General features: G+C 43.1%; 2 protein-coding genes across 3 annotated transcripts in view; both read right to left on the bottom strand.

Annotated features, from left to right (window-relative positions):
* The window catches only part of SLC26A5 (solute carrier family 26 member 5), a 34,310-nt gene extending 30,374 nt beyond the window's left edge, over positions 1–3,936 (bottom strand). The window contains exons 1-2 of one of the 2 annotated variants that reach the window (XM_063155548.1): positions 3,850–3,936; positions 3,001–3,119 (exon numbers count right to left, since the gene is read on the bottom strand). The gene's annotated coding sequence lies outside the window, so the exon portion shown is untranslated. The remainder of the gene's footprint in view (positions 1–3,000; positions 3,120–3,849) is intronic. The other variant, XM_063155549.1, reaches the window with a different exon arrangement.
* A 6,150-nt stretch (positions 3,937–10,086) lies between these two features.
* RELN (reelin) overlaps positions 10,087–12,851 on the bottom strand; it is a 283,671-nt gene continuing 280,906 nt past the window's right edge. Inside the window, exon 64 of the mRNA XM_063155547.1 lies at positions 10,087–11,228. Coding sequence (XP_063011617.1) covers positions 11,132–11,228 — 97 coding nt within the window. The 3' untranslated portion in view covers positions 10,087–11,131. The remainder of the gene's footprint in view (positions 11,229–12,851) is intronic.

The raw sequence follows: 12,851 nt of genomic DNA, 5'->3' as shown, positions 1-12,851 counted from the left end.
TAACTGAGCTTAATTGATCTGTCCCTACTAGATTGAACTCCAACAAGGATGCTTCAAACAACAGACTCAGCAATCTTTGATTTGGATTGGAAAATCCTGTCTATGCCTTAGAATCACAGAATGGTGGAAGGAGCCTTCAAGACCACCCAGTTCCAAACCCCTGCTCTGGGTAAGGACATCTTCCACTAGACCAGGTTGCTCAAAGCCCCACCCAGCATGGGATGAGAGGCTTTCTGAGGAGTTCTCAAATCTCAGCCCTGCTTCAGAATCTAATTTCCATAAAATAAATTAAAAGGAGCAATTTGATCTTTGCTCTAGCCCAGCCTATGTGTCAGAATCTCAGATGTTCAATTAACAGATTAAAATCTATTAATTAGCTAACACACACCCTCCCCAATAACCACAACAATATAAGAACACAAACAGAACTGGACATACAAAATGGTAAGCAGCAGTCAAAGCAGAGCAGTAAAACTTGATCCCCTGCCTGGGCAAACCAGTAAGTTTTCAAAGAAGGCTGGAGAAAAAAAGATTCTACCCAGGCAGTAAAAATACAGATTTTAAAAATCTCCCAGGAAGGCAATCACACTATTCTTTGTCACATGGAAGGTTTTCCCGCCTTGCTGCTGCACAAAATAAAATAAATAGTTAAAGCAACATTTTGAGAAGAGTGGTCCAAGTTCCTGACAGGCCAGTGATTCATATATGTACTCTTATAATTATAAATAAAAATCTAAATCCTATCAATGCAACTGATTTGCAAAACTCGTTCAAGTGCCTGCGCAAATGTACAGCCATATCTTCAAAGCCATGGAAATGTTTGACATTGTCTGTTTGTGTATAGATTTCCCATTACCTGGGCACACAGCAAATAGCAACAAGACCTGCACTTTGCTGCTGCTTATACTTCTAAAGAGCAAAAAGCTTTAGATAGATAACTGGTTATAAAATAACAGCAATGGCAGGTCATGTAGCCATGTGAAGAATTATTATCAGAAAGACTATCAAGAAATACTGGCTAGCAAGACAACAGTCTGCTGATTAACAGCTCCAGGGAAAGAAACATCTGAATAATGATGGTGTTTAATTCATTAAAAATAACTGGGAAATCAACAGGCTAATTAGAGCTTGAGAGTTTTAGATTCAGCATGGGTTTCTTGTGCTAAAAGTTACAGGCTATGAAACAATCAGATAGGAAAAAGTCAGAAAAGAAAGCTTTAGAAAACCAGATCTTACAGAAAAATACATCAGCAATAAAACAGAAGAAAAAACAGCAGTGACCAGTTCATTGGGCAGAGACCAAGAGAGGCAGAGGAGCTCAAAGGACTGTGCTCTTCTAGGCAGCTCAGTGGATGCACAGAAGTCTTGGTTACATTTACAGCTGCAATTCAAATTAGTAGTAGTTCAAGATAATAGTGATCTGTCTATACTATAACAGTCAAAGCAGATAAACATACATTCAGCTCTTCTTTCTTAAGTTATTAGCAAAAGAGCAACAGTGTGACAGCCATGTGCTAAATCTGTGCCTGTTTTCCATTATTTTAGCATCAACTAATATAATAATAACATCATTCCATGTGGTTTTGGAATATTTAAGTTCTAAAAACATTGAATTTTTGGGGACAGACTATTATAACCATGAAAAACTGTGTGCTGAAGATATGATTCGAACCACAGTAATGGACTAGAAATTCCAAACAAAAGGCACAATGCAATGACTGTTCAGTGCTCCAAGTTGTAAGATCTGATGGCTGAATCCAACAGAGCATTTTAGTAAGTATTCAGTACTAAGTTAGAAGTCAGTCACTTTATGCCAGAGGCTACAAACATCACAATTTCCTAGGCCTTTCACCTAGATTGCTCAATTATCTCTACTTTTTAAAATTATATCAGCCTTTAAGAAAACTGTTACCCTGCACACAGAGTTTGTACAGTATGAGCAATAAAAGCATATCAGCTCTGGACATGATACTGAGAGGAATTAAAGTTTAGTTTAGAACATGGATGCAGCAGCAGGCTTGTTTCTTACTGAACTTAGAGCTTTCCTTCACTGAAATCTGATTCTGAATATAACTCAATATTGCCCCAACTACCCCCATAAATATACCTTTAAATGCATTGAAGCTTTTAGAATGAGACTAATGAGTTAAATACCCTCAAGTCTATACAAGGGAGTAAATGCTATTGCAAATTAAAATGCTTCATCAGCTACCAACAGCAGCTCTGCACGTGTGAAACTCCATTCTCTTCCTATACCTTTCCCACACTACATGTCAGAGATGTTTCACAATACAGTGCAAGACTATTAACAAAACACTTCAGTCTGGAAATACTGCTGAATGCAGAACTGAAACATCTGTCCTGTCTTAGGAAGGCTTAGGACTGTCAGAGACCAAGTGTTTCAAAGTGTGATAACTGTCCCTTGAGGAAGGCAAGAGGTGATCCCCACAGATCAGTGGGGATTCAGTGTAAGCCACCTGCACGTGTTTGTTTCTGAAACTGCAAATTACCTTAGTTCTTCTATTTCTACAGCAGCAGTAAAGTAGCATCCTACTCATGAAACTTCTGTAATATAAACCAAGACACCTGTTAACCCAAAATACCTGTTACTGCACTTTTAGTAAGAGACATTTTAAAAGTTTGCTTGCAGATTTTAGTCTTAGTTTGGGAAACATTCAGCCAAAATATTCCGTGCCCAGACCCTTGTTGTCAGTCATTGACATAAAGCCAATGCTGTACAACTGTATTACTGTGACAGATATGAAGAATTATGAATGCATATTCTGCTGATTCATCAGCAGAAATAATGGCAGCAATCTAATGCTTTTTCTTTTCCTTACTACTGGACTATCCCTAAATGCCTGCTGCAACAGCCACTTGGGTCCTCTGAAATTTCGAAGCATCCCAAAACCAGCTTTCAACCATATTTCAATTTCCAGACAACCAGAAATTTTGCAATAGCAGCATGGGCACGAGCACAGCAAATTTAAGCCTACTTACTTTTCTGGCTGGCTTCTCCTAGTTGCTTTCACCGATCCCTTGTAAGGAGTTCAAAACGTTCCCACAGCTCGTGAAGCTGAAAAATACTGACATAGGAAAGGAAAATTCCTCTTCTTTGCCTGAAAAGTGGAAGGGCATGAAGGGGTTGGGGGGGTGAATAGTTTAATCGAGGTTTTGGAAAGGTTTTGAAGGTCTTTGGGTTAAAGCTAATACTGAAGCGCAGAGCAGGTAGTTTTTGTTGTTACTTCTTGGGAGAGCCGCTCCGACCTAACGCAGCTTATAGTCGGAGGGCTGCAGCCGCAACACGAGGAAATGACTGATCTCTCACCCTCCCTCGGGCTTCCCCGTGGTGCTGAGAGTGCTTTAATCAGCACCAAGCACCGCGGGCGCCGCCGCTGCCCCGGACCGCGGCTGCCCCCGGAGCCCGGCTCTGCCCCCGGAGCCCGGCGCTGCCCCCGGAGCCCGGCGCTGCCCCCGGAGCCCGGCGCTGCCCCCGGAGCCCGGCGCTGCCCCCGGAGCCCGGCGCTGCCCCCGGAGCCCGGCGCTGCCCCCGGAGCCCGGCGCTGCCCCCGGAGCCCGGCGCTGCCCCCGGAGCCCGGCGCTGCCCCTGGAGCCCGGCTGCCGCTCGCGGTGCTCCGGCCGCTCCGCCGGGGCCGGCGGGGAGCGAAGGGAGAGGGGACGTCACGGAGCGAGACCCCCAAGGTACCTCCGGCGCGGGGTGACCGAGCGGGAGCCACAGGCGTGGGGACAGCCCGACCCCAACCGACGCTCTTCGCGGCGAGGCTCGCTCCCCTCACGGGAGATCCGCTGAAGGGGAGAGATCCCCTCCGCCACTGACCCCGTGCTCACCCTCGCCCGGCCCGCCGGCCGCGCTCCGCTCAGCGCCCTCCGCCTTCCTCCAGCGCCGCAGCCGCCGCCGCCGCTCGCTCCAAGGTGAGGCACCCGGGGGCGCGGGCAGCCGCCGGCCCCTGCCGGCTCCCGCCCCTCCCACCCCGCGGCCGCGGGCGCGCCTGGGACTCGTAGTTCCCCCGCAGCCCCGGCCGGGCGCGTCCCCGCCGCGGCCTACGAGTCCCAGGGTGCCGCGGGGCCGTGCGCGCTCCCGGCGGCGCGGCGTGCCCAGGCTCTGCCCCGGCCGGGCCCCCTCGCTCGGAGGGGATAACGGAGACCTGGAGCCCTGGGGCGAGCAGGGTTGGAAGAGTCCTTCAACATCACCGAGTCCTTCAACATCACCGAGTCCAGCCAGAAACCCAGCCCTGCCCCCGTAACCCCGAAAGCGCATCACCCAGCGCCGGATCCTGAGGGCTCTTGAAGCCCTCCAGGGATGGTGACTCCACCTCCGTGGGCCATCTATTCCCGTGTCTGACCAGCCGAACTGCTCAAATTTTTTCCAAATATATATCTGGGTGTGGTTTTTCATTTCTTCAGGGGCGCAAAGAATACATACGTTTGAATTTCATTGTGAATATGCAGGAATTAGGAGTAAAATGCCTTCATAGATCTCATCTCCGACTCCTTGGTTTATCATGTTTTCTATCATGCTAGCTCGCTCTCACCCACGACAAAAATGTTTTCCCACTTCCTAGATTTGGGTTTGTATACAGAGTTTGTAGAAGTGGTTTTTTTTTTTTTTTTTCCAGCTTTGAAACTCTTATGCACTAAGAGCATGAAAAAATCAGTGAAACTGATGTCTACAGGACAGTATTATTTGAAAATCTTAAAATGATTCCTTGACGTGGTGGCCCTTGTAAGAATGTAAGAGTAACTTAAATAAAATTTAAATGAATTCATGGTGAAATACAGCGCTTTAAATTTCAGCATTGTCAAACTGAGAAATTTCAAGGTCAAAACATTTCTAAAGTTCCTTTTAAATATGAGGTTTGTTTACTCAAAACAGGCTGTAACAGAAAGGCATTTAGTTGGAAAATTGCAGTAATAGATAATGCCACATATATCAGACTTAATTTGGACTGATGTTGGATGCCATTTTTATACAGAACTGGGTAAGTGGAGATACTTTGGGTAAGGCATGTTTGTTGATTCAGGCATTTATCCAAAAAGCTAATTATTTCCTGAATTTGAAAATCTCTAGCCTGTGTTAGAATGCAGGTGTAATTCACTTGTGAGGGTGTGGCCTGGTAGTGAATTCTGACGTGCTTTGTTGCCAGTAAAACACACATTGTAGTAACATACCACAGGAAGACCTGCACAAGGCGAAAGGAGAGGAAAAAGCCTCAAACAAACACAGATTAACAGATTTCCTGCTAGAAAAGTCCCCCCAGGTATAAAGCATCTTGAATGTTCCAGTAATCCCGAGGATTATGTTACACTAATTGTGTCAATGGTTACATTTAAATACAAGCTGGTTTTAATTTCTTGTGTGCATTTTAGTATGTTGCACTCAAAAGTCAATAATTATTTTTATTGCTTCTTTCCAGCGTTGTGTAAAATGGTAAAAGATGCTGTGGTTCTTCAGCTCTGGGACAAGGACAGGGATTAATGAAGTGCTAAACTCAGTAGCAGCAAGATGAAAAGAGGATTTTTGGCCAAGACAAGAAAAGGGGGGGAAAGTTAATACAGAATAACAATATAGACAATTGAGGAGAGTAAAAACACTCATGTGGAGGGTAATTGTGGAATATTAGTTAAGGGTGCGTGCACAGCACTGGAGCTGTGTGATGACAGAGGGCTCAGTGCGAGCTTTGGGGGCTCAGCTGGCTCCCAGGGGATGGAGCAGCAGGAACCACAGCTCTCCAGCAGCATCAGGAAAGATGTGGGGTGCTGTCAGAGGCCAGATCCAGCACTCACACTGCCTGGAGTGGGGCTCCAGCTGTTGGGCTGGTTATTTCTCAACTTCCTCCAGCAGCCACTGGTGGTGGCTGTGGGCAGGGGAGGTGGCTGAGGGGCTGAGGTCAGAGTTCTGACACTTCCCACTGGGTCACTGGCATGCACTTCCCATAGGGAACCTTCCAAATGGGTCAGAGGGGCTCCATCGACTGGCTCACTCCCCACCACACCCTGACTACCCTCGTGTGTCTCCTGAGAATGAGACAAGTTTCTAAGGCAGAAAAATCCCTGTGTATATTTGGAGTCTTACACAGGTGCTAGGACAGGTCAAACCAGAATTAGTAAGGCTGAGGTGGACATTTCCATATGAAGTGAAACACATTTGATGAACAGGATTTTTCCCACTGATTTCAGTGCCAGTAGGCTTGGTTCTCAAACTGCTGCTGTTAATTAGTTGCTACCCACATCCTATACAGACACATAACTCATGTCAAGCTTTGTTGTTATCCATAATACCACAATTGTTCTAGCAGAGGCCCAAACATTGGGACATTTTCCTTTCTTTGCGCTGAAGTTCCTTGAAAATGGCTGAACTCACATAATTTAAAATTTCCCCTGAGAAGGGTGTGATTTTAAACCAGCTGAGCTGGGTGTCCAGTTGTGAGTATAAACCTGTTTATACATGCTTTGCATGTGCTGTTTCTAGCCCACCTGGAGCTGTAGGGTATCAGCAGAGGGCTGTGTGTATGCACATGATCTGTGTGCAGGGAAAAAGGGACCTGGGGCTATCAGCCAACTTCATGGTATCAGCAAAATCATCCTAATGCCGAAGTGGCCCTCAAACCTGTGACTTCCCAGTACGTCCCCAAGTTCTGCCTTTGGCCTGCATGCCATCAGGGAAACAGCTGAGCCTTCTGACATTGCTTCTTTGCCACTAACTTGCACTTCGGAATTGCTTCTTCTAACTTGCACAAACCTCCCCTGAGTGGCAGAGCTCAAAAGCACAACCACATTCTCTTCTTTTTTTAATGAAGCTTAAGAAATTTGCTTGTCTATAAACCTAGCATTATCATCATCCTCCAGTATGGTATCCTTCCATTCCTGGAACGGCGTGTTTGCTTGGCCTCGCCTTGCTGCGTGCCAGCTAAACTCTCCCCATCAGGCTCTGTTGTAATTAGCCACACAGGAACTAAGTCTTTAGGCTTACTGCCAGCTCAGGCCCTTTAGCTGAACCAGGAATAACATGGGGAAGAAAAGGCAACAGCCAGAAAACATCAGCAACAGAGAGCACTGGACAATCAATCCACGTCACCTGTACAATGCTTGAATGCTCATACCTCACGCTCGTTTTTTCCAGCAAAGGAACCACCACCTCTGTGGTGAATGCTTTATCTGCTCCTTCACAGAAGCACTGCAAGTGGTTGCATGGCCTCAGCAGCTCTGGGTTGCTAGCAGCCCTAATCAGCTCTTTAGGGCCGTGCTGAACATGGGCAAGCTCTTTTGCTGGCCTTGTTCCATTCTGAGGCTCCCTTGCCAGCTCAGGGTGGAGGTAGCTCCCATCTGCAGCTGGCTTGTTCCTGTTCCTCCTGTGTTGAGTCACTAGTTAAACCTCACAGAGCTGATCTGAGTGGGTTTTATCTGGGGCCTCACACTGCCTTCCTGCTTTGATAATAACCAATCCCATTGACTAGTAGTAGATAAATGATGAGGTGATGCTGTGGCAGCATTTCCACCCAGTAACATTTGCCCTAAAGGGTTAGCAAGTAAATAAAACATAGAACCATGTTTATGGATGTTGTCATATCTCTTTCCAAATGTTTTCCTTTTTAGACTAAACAACTCTCTCTACTTGGAAGCTCATGGGTTCAAGGGTCTTGTTTCTGCTGCAGTACTTTGCAATCTCTCTAACTTGTTTATATCTGCATTTAAGTGAAGGGCTCAACAGCTGCCAACTGCTGTCTTCTTTACCAGCACTGGCAGACGTAGTTATATTTATTGTTTTGTCATAAACACTTCTCCTGATGCAATGCAAAATGGCATTTTTAAAAACTGCTTTATGCTGTTGATTCTGCTTCTATAGTTTTGTTGGCTAGTCTGGTATTTACCCAATTTTTGTGCTGGTACCTTGTTCTTTGACAGTGTCTTGTCCTTGAGGGTATTTGTTGTGTTATTTAATTACTACCCTTTTCTGTATATTGTCAAGATCATGCAAAGCTGGATTTGGTTCTTCAAAAATATTGGTGCTCTGCACATTTCCTCCCATTAAGAAAATGTTATCATCTTTGGATGAGGAAAGCTTGAGAGAAAAATATTTAGGCAAAATTATGAGAGCTTCAGGTTTTGTTTATTTCAGGAAATCCAGTGGGTCAGTTGCATTTTTCTGTACTTTTGTTTCATTTCTCTTAAGTTCTCCTTATTCTACTTGAGCATGGCTTAGTCAGCTGATAGGAGAAATAAGGAAGACTATAAGGCATGCTAAAAGTATTCTAAAAATCAGTTTTCATAGTTATGTCTGCAAAAGTTTTACACCAGTGTATGAACTTAAAAGTACATTTTATAGCATATTTATTGCCATTGATTATCCTTTGTGCCGCCCTTGCTATTTTAACAACTGCTTAATGTCAGATGATTCATTGCTTTCTGCCATATGGGAGGAAAAATATAAAAACCCACATTAGTGTACCATTTGTGTATGCTACGTGGGGTGTTGTAGGACTGGAGAATGTCTAAGGAAGAACTTCCTGGAGTCTGGAAAGGGCAGATGATAATACCACTTGGGAATCTTCCAGTGAAGAAGAGAAAAGCCATTGCAGAGTTTGTGGAGAGTTTGGGTAAAATGCTTTGTGGTATCCCTCTGAGGTTGTGATTGCATATATTATTCAGAGGAAATAAATACAACTGTGAAAAGCAGCTTCTCTGGCTATGCTGATCTCTTGCCTAAAAAGTCAGGCAAAGTGCCTCATTGTATCTAAATCTTTAAAATAAATTGATTTCCTGGAAGCACATTAGCTGCACATGCATTTTAGATTGAACTACCACCCTTCTATTGACCTATTAAAGCAATTAAAGTTATCTTAAAAATAGGAATGTTTAGATCTTGTGGTTTTGTTTGTTCAATGGGCAAAAATCTTATAACAATATTTTAAAATCACTTGCCCAAACATTCAATTGTTATATTCTTATTACCCTCATGTTTTGTCTTCCTGCTACTTCTCTGAATAGAACCATTATCTTTTTTCAGGAATTGAAAGTACACAAAGCACTCCAGTACAGTGAGTTTGCAGGAGGCTGGACTGTTGCAGCAAGTTTCCAGATCATCCAAAGGTCTGTCATAATTTTGATCAAGCCAAGGAGTTGACTAGTTGGTCACTGAACAACTTTTTTTTCCTTTTTTTTTCTGCACTGCTCAGGTACCTGCGGTCAAAAACCTCCTACAAATTAAACACGTGGTTCAGCTGAACATGGATCATCATTCTGCTTCAGACAGGTATAGTGCCAGAAGCAGATGTGCAAGATGTAAGAGCACAGCAGGTGTATATGATATTTCTCTCTGCTGGGGACAAGCTCTGGTAACTGGGATTGTTTAGCCTGAAGAAAAGGAAGCCCAGGCAGGACTTTATTGCTCTCTACAACTACCTGAAAGAAGGCTGTGGTGAGGTGGGCAGCAGTCTCTTCTCTCAAGTAGCAAAGTACAGGACAAGAGGAAATGGCTTCAGGTTGTACCAGGTGAGGTTTAGATCAGACATAATGAAAAAGTTCTTCACTGAAAGGGTTGTCAGGCATGGCACAGGCTGCCCAGAGAAGTGGCTGAGTCCCCATCCCTGGAGGTATTAGAAGGATGTGTAGCTGTGCTTAGAGACATGGTTTAGTGGTGGGCTTGGCAGTGCTGGGTTAACAGTTGGATTGATGTTAAAGGTCTTTTCCAACATTAATGGTTCATATGATTCTAAGAATCACCAGCTTGGTCTGTTTGGAGCAAGGTTCCTCATGTGCCACGCTCTTGCTCTCAGAGCTTGGGAACAGTGGTTTGCATTTTTTGGTTTGCAGATAAAGCGAGAGTGCATGTTGCTCTGTGGTCCTGTTTCACTCATTGCACCAGGACCTGTTCCAAGGACTGTATTATATCCATAGGTGGGATGGGGAGATCTCTTAGTTTGTGTTACTTGCAAAATGCTGTTCAGTGTGATGTGCTAATATTAAAAATAACATTAATGTTTGCTTTAGAATCTAGGTGTTTAGTGGAAGAATTTGGTTTATGATTTCATGTAAAGCCCACATGGCTTGAAAAGTCTAACATCAGAATTATTTGTTGACATTATCTTTATTGAAGCATGGATCTTTAGCTTGGTTCACCATAAAGTGAAGCATTTGATTTATGAGAATAGACAGTTCAGGGCTATAGGGGCATTATAACGTTGCTGGTGTAGATACAACTTTATCAGAAGATACAAACATGACCCGCAATAGAAACAAACACCAAAGAGAACACAATGAAACATTCACTGCTTACAAATCACTTCATTACTACAGACACCAAATGGCAGTTACTGTAAGTAAATCAGTTTCAAAGAACTGACTACATTTAGACAGGGAATTGGGAATTTCTGTTTGGGGCTTAATCCACAAATCCTTAGTAGAAAAAGTTTAATGTCAAGCATTCTTTTTTTTTATCCACAAAACAATGCTAACCAACAGACATATCAAAGAATAAGACCGAAGGATATCAACGCCTTTACAACTACTTTTGCAATTATCTTCTGGATTAGGTACTTAGATGATTTTTTAAATACATTTTGTAAGAAGGTAAATAGCCAAAAAATCAGCAGCAAAAATATTACAACAACAAAACAAGTAAATACAGTGCCAATGTGTCATGTTGTAGAAGAGAATACAAAGAGGACAAACAATGATAACTTAATAATATAAAATGACACAGAGCTGAAATACAGTGCACTTAAATAACTATGTGACAAAGAATGTTAAATTCTGTACTTAGTATGTAGGTTTTTATAAACATAAAATCTGAAAAGTCTTTGTGCTTAAACTTTTTTTCCTGTTAAACAGAATTAGTTGCTTACTTCCAATACTGCCACTGTAACGGGTATTACAACAGATCACAATTTTCACAGACACATCAACATTAAAACATTTACCTATGAGAAAATAAGTCACTTCTCATTAGTTCACAGTGCGAAAAAGTGGTGTATACTCTGTCTTGAAAAAGGCTTTCAGTTATTCATCAAGCCAGTTGCAGAAAAGTCCTGATACCAGATGCAGTGCTAGATTTAAAGAATGGAAAGCAACACATCACATGTTGGGAGGAAAAAAAAATAAATTTCTCGTTTCTTCATGGATATCGTCTAAGTGACCTTCGTCTTCTGTTGTAGAAATGCCTGAGCCCATGTTGCCGTGAAAAATTCATCATGTAATTTTGTTTGCGAGTGCTGTCAAAGGGTGAAAGAAGAGAAGTGTCAGTTTCTTTCACATGTAGTGTAAATTCTTTTGTAGCAGAGAGCTAGTGGGACTGATTCTTTGTCCTTACAGGACTTTTCAAGTCTGTGCAAACTGGTGTGAAGCACACCCTTTGTTAAACTGCAAAGGTACAAGGCAATTGAGAATCTGTCCCACTTGGCTTTCATTTACAGTAAATTATCTTAGGGAAAGGTTAAGAGCTTTCAGCTAATGAAAACTGGTGCTGCCTAGGGCCAGATTCACTAAAACTTCAATTCATAACATTTCTCTGTGGGGGTTTTATACTCCAGTTATCCTTCTGTCTTTGATAATTAACTGCTTGAGAATAGAGGAAAAGCTTTATCTTCTTCTTCTTTTACCTTATAGAAAGTGAAGTACAATACTTTTATTCAGATTAATGTTTCCCTCCCCTATGCACCCTCTTCCAAAAGGAAGATCTGGGCAATAAGCATAATCTTATGATGCTTATGCCTTGTCTGGCAGGAAACCAAGCAAGAGAGCCCAACTGCAGCTGAATTTAAGAAGGCACCCTTGTTTGGAAGACCTACCTGGAGTACAAGGCCCATCCCACCTAATGTAGGCTTCTACTTCTCCCACTGAGGGAAGAAGGAACCATGACAGGGCAGATCTGTGAAGACCTGCAATCAACAAACCTCCCATTTGTGGCTTCAAGGAATGTTTTCACAAGTGAGTTTTGTCTGTGAGTAAGTGAATACTTATAATGCAGTAAGTCATACTTTCCTCTCTAGTGCATAAACTTATTTTTAGTGAATATGGCCCTTAGGAAAAAGGAGTAGTTGTATGCTTTGCAAAATACCTGGTATTCCACAACCACAATCAACCCATGCTGTAGTATGCTAATTTAACCTAAAAAAATGTGTCTAACAAAATTATGCCCTTTTAATGAACTAATCTTGTACCCAATTGACTAAATTGATTAATGGTTGTCATGTCAAAATCTAGATTATAAACCTCTAAGTAAATCCAAGTAATTTCGTGACTAGTTTTCCAAGCTGTGCAATTTAAATTTTTTTTTACACTGGAATGTACATACAAGAATGAAATAAAGACCAGCTCCTGGTGACAATGAAAGAAAACAGATGTACACTTGGCTCAACTTTTGGCACTGTCACAGTAAGGTAGAGCTCTAGATCATCTGGCAATTGAGAGAGGGCTTAATGATAAATTATTCAAGTAAAAAGGAAAGGTCTGTGCTGATTTGTAAGTTTTGTGTGAGGGATTGATAGTGGTGAGTTTATGTAACTTTAATGCCACTTGGTAGCTCAAGTGCAAAGCAGGACTGAACATCAGTTTTCATTCTGGTCCTTAAGTCCTCAGGGTGGAAGGTCACCCTGGCTCCAGTGCCAGCTGTCTCACTGATGAAGGCAGGAGGGAAATTATGACCCCAAACCCACTCCTGAGAGTGGCTGCCATTGGTCATGAAGCTTGAAGTTCTTAATTTTCCCTTGCCTTTAATTCCCGTCGCCTGGAAAGTGGGTGGTTCCTCAGACCCAGAGCCTTCACGGGGACATTCCACCTCTCAGGAGAGCATGCTGAGCATGAGGTGAGGATAGAGCCCCTGTCTGCTGGGAGAA

This window comes from Melospiza melodia, chromosome 4 (assembly GCF_035770615.1).
Source record: "Melospiza melodia melodia isolate bMelMel2 chromosome 4, bMelMel2.pri, whole genome shotgun sequence".
NCBI classification, from domain to species: domain Eukaryota; kingdom Metazoa; phylum Chordata; class Aves; order Passeriformes; family Passerellidae; genus Melospiza; species Melospiza melodia.
The sequence above is the reverse complement of the archived record's forward strand: the minus strand, read 5'-3'. Positions and strand labels throughout refer to the sequence as shown.